This window comes from Mycena indigotica (genome assembly GCF_014461135.1).
Source record: "Mycena indigotica strain 171206Taipei chromosome Unknown Mind.scaff0012, whole genome shotgun sequence".
In the NCBI taxonomy this organism is placed as follows: domain Eukaryota; kingdom Fungi; phylum Basidiomycota; class Agaricomycetes; order Agaricales; family Mycenaceae; genus Mycena; species Mycena indigotica.
In genome coordinates this window covers 2,493,974-2,502,927 of record NW_023503011.1, presented here as the reverse complement: position 1 = coordinate 2,502,927, position 8,954 = coordinate 2,493,974, and the positions used below count along the sequence as shown (strand labels likewise).

The 8,954-nt window shown below is 53.0% G+C and overlaps 1 protein-coding gene across 1 annotated transcript; it reads left to right on the top strand.

Moving 5' to 3' along the window:
• Window positions 1-3,959: 3,959 nt before the first annotated feature.
• On the top strand, window positions 3,960-6,027 carry MIND_01248300 (SH3-domain-containing protein; the record flags this gene model as incomplete). The annotated part of the gene is made up of 5 exons (XM_037368969.1): window positions 3,960-4,195; window positions 4,243-4,317; window positions 4,378-4,903; window positions 4,955-5,789; window positions 5,849-6,027. 5 exons carry the CDS (start codon window positions 3,960-3,962, stop codon window positions 6,025-6,027), a joined length of 1,851 nt encoding a protein of 616 aa, XP_037214937.1.
• Window positions 6,028-8,954: the final 2,927 nt, after the last annotated feature.

Sequence of the window (8,954 nt, the reverse complement as noted above, 5' to 3'; positions counted from 1 at the left end):
AACAAGCCGTTCGGGCGGGGCGTGACGTCACGCGGTCACGCCCGACGGTTCAGGGGGTCGCGGGGCGTCGCCCCGCAACAGGGGTTGCGGGCCCGAGACCCCTTGGAGCGCTTGAGGAGGCTTGCCAGTCCAAGGGGTGACGCATCTCCTAAACTGGAGGAGTGAGCTGCTGGGGCTTCTGGAGGCCGCGCAACGGCCCGGTGTGACGCGTGACATGCGGGCCCGATCGGGCCCGCCCTCCCATCGCCCCGTACCAGGGGAACCCGCGGTTTGAGGCCAGAGAGCAAGCAGGAAGTGACTAGGACAAGGAGTGAACATAAGAGACAAGAGCCTGGGCTGTCCAGCCCAACCAAGGGCTCAGGTCAATGAGGCAAGCGAGCCTGGAGCGTCAGGGGTTGCCTGGACACCCCTTGCACGGGGATTCGTCGCAGCAACCCCGCTCTAGGGGACCAGGCCGGAGTAGGGTTCAAAGGAAGAGACTTCAATGCTAAACCTAAGGTACAGGAGTAATACTCTGGTCTTTATATACTGTGGGCGCTAGGGGCCGATCGGGCCCGCTGAGGGTCGATCAGAATGGAGCAGGGGATGTCTCTGGTCGTCCCTGGTCGCTCCGCTAGGAGCCCAGGGACCATTCCTCTGGAAAGAAGCCATGCCAATGTCGACACTAAGGAGTGTTTGACAATGCAACAGTAAGGAGCTCCCTCCTGGACCCTGTGGTTGTCTAGGGCCGATTGGGCCCGCTGTCAAGGGCGTCCGGCGGCGCATCATGATCCCTGATGGCGGGTCATGATGGCTTGATGGCTGACTAAAGCGCGATCCGTGATTATGTCCCTTCTCTGGGATATTAGTGTTGTTGCTCATTGCTTTGAGCTTGTGAATTATGAGGGCTTGTCAAGCCCTAGGGCTCTAAGGGTGGTGAGGGCCCGATGGGCCGTATAGGGCCCGTTGGCCCGACCCGAACCCTGACAGCTGCCATGCCCAGTATATCAACTACAACTTCATGCTGTATCTCCATATCTACTATAGTAGATCTGGTCCACTCATGGACAAGAGGATGAATATAGTATCCATCACTTCTTAAACTAATCAATGAATAGGCTTCTATACTGTTCATCACATTTTCAAAAGAAAATGAATCCCATTTTCCAGATTCATTCTGAAAATAGGCAAGAAATTTTCTAACTTTTGATAACTGTCTTATTGATGAATGTGTAGCTTTATGAGATCCTGAAAGATATGACCAAATTGTGGTCAATATTCCTCCCTTCTGTACAGCTGGGGGATTGTATTCTGATGCACTTGCAAAAAGACTTTCTGTGATTTGGTTATAGTGCAACAATGAGCAGATCTGCAATGTCTCCTGTGCTATGGGGGACAAATTATCAAAGCTCACTTTTCAGGTAGTAAACACTGTAGCCTCATATGTCCATGAGTGCTGTGTTGGCTTCTGGCCCCAGTATTTCACCTTGTTCTCTCTGTATATAGTGAGGTATTTCTTAGGATCCTTTTGTAAAATATGTGATTGTGCAATGAAAGCTGCTGCCTGGACAATGGCTAGAGGGAAGCAGTAAACCTCCTGAAATATCTAAGCCTTGAGATGAGGGAATTCAAGAACCCAAGACTTACTTTTACAAGCTCTTCTGCTACACTTTCATCTATGAATTGACCAATGTGTAATGCAAGATTGACAGCTTCAGATAGTGGAAGATCTGTTACTTCAATTGATTTATTGTGTGCTCCTTGACCAGTATAGACTAGGGCTCGGCACCGTACCGTAGTGGTACGGCAGTACGGCGCCGTAGTACGGCTACGGCGCCGTACCGTACCAGGGGTTGATGGTGGCTGGTACGGTACGGTACGGCTCCGGTGAGCCGCCGTACTGACCGTAGCCGTAGCGCCGTATCCGGCCGGGGTACGGTCGCCTACGGCGGTCGCTTCTGATGGGCCACGGGCCCGCGAATCGTGAGCCGAACGCCGCCTCACGAGGTCCAGAACACCGGCTTGTCAACATCCTCATTGTTGACCGGTGATGGACGCTCGCCAGCGCTGGCCCGATGCGTCGTCGCGGTGACATGATGTGACGATGATGTGACACCGGCGCGTCACATATGGTCCCGCAGGTGCGCAACCGGCGCTAACGACGAGAGTAGACCTTTGGAGTAATCAAGGTCAGTCTCGCAGCCATCAGACCGCCTAATAACCCACCGGCAGGGGTAGAATGCGTGCCATCAGACATTGATGGCAACTACGGCCGTATCACCGTATACGGCCGTACCGGAGCCGTACCGGAGCCGTAGTGAGGGTCGCCAAGTGGCAGTACGGTACGGCGACGGTCCGGGAGGCGCCGTATTGCGCCGTAAAAGTACGGCCGTAGCCGTATACGGTACGGCGCCGAGCCCTAGTATAGACCTCAAGTTCAGGATTCCGGGATGTAAGAAGAATATTACCATGATTACAGTGTGGCAAATAGCTCCCCAGATTGAGCCCCACATCATCAGCATTATCAAACAAGATCAGCCATTCATCTAGATGTCCTGTAAGCCATGCCTGTGAAGCTGTCATGGAAGCTTCCAGCCCTTTGACTCTGGCAATATCCCTATAGCCACTTTCAATTGAATTTGCACTGCTAGCATCAATCTTAAAGAGGTTAGTAAACCTAAACATGGGCTTCAACACCAATATTTCCATAGTCTCTTGTCCTACCTGTTCTTGGAGTTGCCAAGAAATTTTAGTGCAATCTCAGTTTTCCCTGATCCACCAAGACCATGTAGCAAGACCACTTTCTGATCTTGCAAACTTGTTGTTCCAAAGTACTCTGTTAGTGTCTGAAGAACCTCCTCACGGCCAACAAAAAAATTGCATGCAGCAGGGCAGCCATTCCAGGTGTGCAGACCTAGCTCCAAAGGGAGGTATAAAAGCTAGTTTATAATGAAACTCACTACTGGGCTGACTAACAACCAATTTAGCAGGACAACTATCAATAGAAAATTTACCTCTGGAGTATTGTTGAGTTGGTGTGGATGGTAATTTGTGGTGCTTGCCCATTCCCACCATTTCCACCTGTTCCTGCTGCAGATCCTCCATTGCCACCAATACCCCCTTTCCAAACATCAATAGAAAGTATATCAAAACATATAACAAGTTTCAGTACCATATACTGCCATGTGCAAACCCTCTGTTCTGGTAGCTGCAGGATCCATAGTGTGAGAACGGGGAGGATGGTAGCTTCGGAGGATCTCCCACTCAATATATACGGAGCAGGTGCAAAAATAGCATGACAAGTTGCATGATGGCCATTCCGGATCCCGGGCCGGCCCTGTTCTTGGCGTGAGTTCGCGCCGGGTGCTTCCCGGACTCCGAGGCGGTCAATTTTGAGTTATGACCGTGAATTTGACGACTTGATCAAAACCATACGACGCCGTCGTCACCTTGTTTTTCGTCCTGGTATCGACGAAATGCCATAGTCCTCTGTGGCGCTCGGGCATATTCCACCCCCGACATCTCGACGCCCGAAGGCGAATACTCGGGCGGCAGGCAGGGCCGATGGGCGGGCACGTCGGGTCTTCGGGGAGCGCGGCGCTGCGCGGCGCCGCTTGTCGCCTTCGGTTATATTGGTCGCTTCGGGCATATGAATTGACTGATTGACGCCGGGGATGTGATGGCGGTTGGATGGCGGCTAAATCGGTTCCCAGGGCGAGTTTGTTCGTGCTTGTCGCGGCGATAATGCGCCTCACCACTGCTCAGTACCTGCCCCTGCAACCACCGCGTGCGCCAACGGCCTGCAACGTATTCATGCGCTGGCAGCGAGGGGGCATCAGCGCCGTGACCCGTCTGCCAATTTGCCATCCACGCAGCAGCGGCGACGATCGTCACGTTCCCGCGTCATCGCCGCATGATTGATCCGATACTTTACGACATCGCCATACACGCTCTCTTCTCACTCTCATCATCGACCATACATGCCCGTCGCGGTCGCGCTGCCCTCCCCCGCGCCGTCGCCCACGCCCTCTCCCTCGCCAATGCCTGGGCGAAGACACTCTAATGGCGGTGGAGATGACCGGTTCATAGGCGACGTGAGCCGGGACTTTTGTAATGCGTTTTGGGGCGCAGCAGACGCGGGGGTCAGTGTGCTTTTCGGGCGGCTAAGAGGGGCGATACGAACGACAGAGGAACTGAGGCTGTTTTGGCAGCAGCGGTGTGTTTACCATCCCCTCCCCTCCCTCCAAGCTGACGCGACAACAGGGCAACGATAGAAGAGGAATATGCTGGCAAGCTGACGCAGCTCGCGCAGATGAGGGTTGGCAGGGACGAAATCGGGTGCGTCTGCCTGGCCGTTGCAAGCGGGATAATCTACTTACCCGTGGTTATTCTGCCTAGCGACCTGCGCAGCGCCTTGGACACAGTGCTGTTCGAAACCGCCCAGCAAGGGACACACCACCTTCACTTGGCCACACAGCTGCGCACCGCCGTGGGGCAGCCAACAACGGATCTCCTTACCCGGCAGATAACACATCGGAAAGACCGGTTGACCCCGCTTGAGCAGCGCTTTACCGATAAACAGGTCAAGGAGCGCGAACTGACTCAGGCAAAGGAAAAGTACGCCGACGAGGCGCTCAAGGTGGCGCAACTCCAGCAAAAGGAGCAGCCGCGCACCCTAGCAAGTGGACACCAGGACGCAGATTTACGCAGAGCACAGCTGGCGGTGCACGTGGCCGAAAGGGAGGTGGCCAATTTGACGGCGGCGATGGCGGAGGCGGGCGAGTGGGGTCCGAGCTGGGAAGATGATTGGAAGGAGTTCTGCGACGCGAGCCAGGACATGGAAGAAGAAAGGGTGGAGGCAACGCGGGAAGTGCTGGAGGAGTATGCGGAGGCGATCTCGGGGGTGTGTACCGTTGACGCCGAGGTGAGCCTGAGTAACCGTCTTCCTTTAATCATGGGACTGAGGTGTTGCCAGTCGTCGGCCCGAATACGTGCGACGCTCGATCAGCTTAACGCAGTCCTGGAAGTCGCCACATTTGTGCAGCAGTGCGCCACGGGGAACACACTGCCCGATCTGCCTATCCACATTCCCCTTCACAATCTGCGCGATGGGTCGGTGTCACCACAACCGCTCCCTCCACGGACAGCGGATTATACGCGGACGATAACGCGCTACCAGCACCCGTATCCCTCTCCGCAGAGCCAGCAGGGAAGAAGGAAGAGGCCAAGGAGTGACACGATTGTCCCGGCTCAGCCGGTCGTGCCGTTGACGCCACCACCCTTACCCAGCCCTCCGCTCGCTTCGCAAACTGACTCGTTATCCGCCATGCTCACTGGGGACGGTCTACATTCCCGACCCACAACACCTACACCGTCATTTTCGCCATCAACGACTACCAGTACTGATGCCTCGCCCCCCTTGACATCCAGCCCGCCACGCGGCCTCCAGCCCATCCTCATCCGCCCGCTTCCACACGTCGCACTTGCCACGCCAGGTCCGGACGCTTCTTTCCCCTCCACCATCACTGCGCCAGCATCATCCATCCCAGTCCCGCCGTCACCACGCCCGCTGCCGCCGCCCACACCCAGCCTGCCCAGAAAAACGAGGTCCCCGCTGCCGCCACAAACGAGACGGATATCCGGGCCGCTGCCGCTGCCCCCGGTTCGGTCTGCTTCTGCACCGACGACGGGGCTAGGGACGTCGCCGACTCCGCCGATAGGTGGCCCAGTTTCGGCGCCGCTGACTCCACTTCCGGCGGATGATACCGACGCCGAAACGCGCTCCGACGGCGAGCCCATCCTATTCTACGGTACGCGTCCATCACAAGCTCTATTCCTGCTTAGTAAACGGTCCTAAATTATTTCGCAGTCCAGGCGCACACCGCATATGCCGCCGCCACCCCGACCGAGCTTGACCTCGAGCCGGGGGACATCGTCGCGGTCACGGCCACGCCCGCGGACGGCTGGTGGGCCGGTGCACTCCTGGACGAGAGAAGAAAGGAGGAGGGGAGGAGGCTGTTCCCGAGCGGGTGTGTGGAGCTGTTTTAGAGGTATTTAATGTCACGTTAATCTTGAAGTATTGATCTTGAACTTGCATTGTTGATCTTGATCTTGAGTCGGAGCCGGGAGGAGGAGGGATATTCTAAGTTGCTGTGCGGGCTTTGTCCCCAACAACTGTTGGCACTGGGGATAAGTATGCTCAAGCGCGATCACGACAGTTAACGTCGGATGCCCCGCTGTGTCTGATGAAGCTATGGCGGCTACATCCAAGCTCCAGATTTAACAACAGCTAATCCACAAGATTAACTACTGGGTCCATATTAAGCAACTTAAAAACAATAGCTCATATACTGTCACAAACAACACCAATTCAGAGGATGCCAGTTGGCCAGTGAAGGCAAGCAAGAAGCACCGTGAAAGGATATCGTAAAGATGATGGAATTCGAAGACTGGGGTACAAGACGAAATCTACTCTACTTATATACACTACTACCATGTGTTTACCATGCCTAATACGAGAGGCAATGACGTCATACTTTAGCCATGCCTTTACGTGCTGTTTGCCTCATATCCAACTCCACGCTGTCAATCAACATCAGCATCGACATCTGATGATCCAATCACCATCTTATCGTCCATCTTATCTCCTCCTTGTCTTATCTTATCAACCAGGGCCAAAATAAAAGGTTTAAAAGGCGAAGAAAAAGGGTTTTTGAACCCAGGGTTTGACATTACCCCCCCCCCTTCAAGGTCGATGTCCTCGTCGACAGAGGGCATTAAAGTGCATTCATCATCCACCCCCCCTTCAGCCTCCACAAAATGGCCAGTCTGGTAATTAAAGAGTTTCCGGGACGGATATGGGAGCTTCTCTTGCGTTGGCTTATAACGTTTGACCAGGTAATCCCAATGACCCTGGGCAAGGACAGGCACACTACGGGTCTTGACCACTGGGTTCTTCTGGTTGAACTCGTCTAACAATTCTTGAGAGTTCTCAAGCCTTTGCGCCGTCTCCCATGTATCCTCGCTATGCGGGTATCCCTTCCACTTCACCAGATACTGCCAACCACGACCACGCTTCCGCTTCTTCATAATCTCCTCAACCTCCCACTCCTCGTGATCATCCACTATGTCCGGTGGCGGCCTTTCTTCTCGCCGGTGGGGTGGTGGCTCGTGGTAGGGTGTCAGCTCTGTCTCATTGTAGACTGGATGAGCCTGACTAGAACCTGGCATCTTGACTTCGTATGCCGAAGGTCCAACCTCACCTGTGCAGCCCAGTACCCACCGTCAATTGTCGGGTCCACCCCGGCGGGTTGGAGCAGACAATTCACGGCCGTTTTTTTCTCCACCATAGTAATGAATAATTATTGAAAAGTGAAATGAATAATTTCAACTTTCAAGGTTTTTTCACTCCAAGTCCATAGAGGTATGAAGAATTATGAATAATTTTGACATGGTAAGACTCGGATAATAAGATGTGACACTGGTATGTGATGTCACGAAGAGGCTATCATCCAAGTATACAATGTTATGAATAATAATGAATAATTCAAGCCTCTAGAGACTTGGGTTGGACTCAGCGCCCGAGTCACGCTGTTACAGGTGTCACATAGGGTGACAGATGTCCCAAAAAGGAAATTTTCGCCGTTTGACTGTACAATCATCAGGGAATGTCACAGATCGTCACAAAATCAAAGTTGTGTATTTTGACTATACAAACAACTTTCATTAAGTGACCTATAGTTGCAGCTGAATAATTGTGCTGGCATTAACTAATGATTGGCTGATCTACACTTATTACAGTGATATATCACTGAGTAAACAACCTATAAAGGTGATTGAAGCACTACCAAGGGTGCCTAAGTAATAAGATCAATATCCTGGACAATCAAATGCCATTAGTGTAGCTATATCATCTGATGATGTTTCATCACCTACATTGATGCTGCAGTATCTCTACCAATCCTGCATCAAGTCAGATGATTCTTGTACTGGTAGGTAGATCATAACCTAGTGTTCATATGATCTGATGTGATCATGGTCTTATATCTTGAGACTATGATATTACACCGTTTTTCTCTAGTTTTCATGTGTCAAATTTGATCAAACTCAATGATCACTTGATATCTCACTGGGAAATCCATGGATAAGCATAATCTAAGTTGTGCTATGTTATAATGGATGTCCATCATAGATATAGGAGCTCCCCATAATTTTAGGTGTCATATCTACCTCTATATATGACATATATCTTATCACACTAATATCCCAATAACTCACTTAGAAGTGAGGGATCCCCAATGGTATAAGGGTAGGAAACAAACCAAGGGTCCCCCTATGAGATTCAATTTCCCACACCATATTATATGAATGGAGAATCTGTCAGGGGAACCTCCCTTTCGGCCTCTCGGAGACGATTCCGATTCCGGTCCGACTCCGGTTCCGACTCCGGTGATCGCATCACCGCCTCCGTCAGGCGCATCGCCGCCCGCGCCTGGCGATCCCCCTGGGACCTGGCCTGCGACATGGCGCAGGCATACTGCACGGAGCAACGATCAACCTTGGCGCGTCAAGAGCGCAGTATATAGTTCCGCTACCTAGCAGGCGGACCCTTAGAGTTTCTTCTCTTTGGATCCTCCCCTGCTAGGTCAGCCTCACTTGTATTTGCTTACTTCTATTCACTCTTTGGATCCTCCCCTGCTAGGACCTTGATCTCAGGCCTCCGGGGTTGCCCTTACAGCAGAAGAAACTCTCTACGGGATCAACCGGACAAGATTGCTAGGTTCGGCGCTGACTCAGGCTCGGAATACGAGTCCGTTCCGCCCTCGTCACCGCCCCTACCACTTGTCCCCTCCTCCTCTGTCACTCCTGTCGTCCCCGCACCTGTCATGCCTTCCGGAGCTACTCCTGACGCTGACACTCGGCTGGATGCACTCGAGGCGAAAATCGACCGCCTAACTGAGGCCCTTACTCTTCTC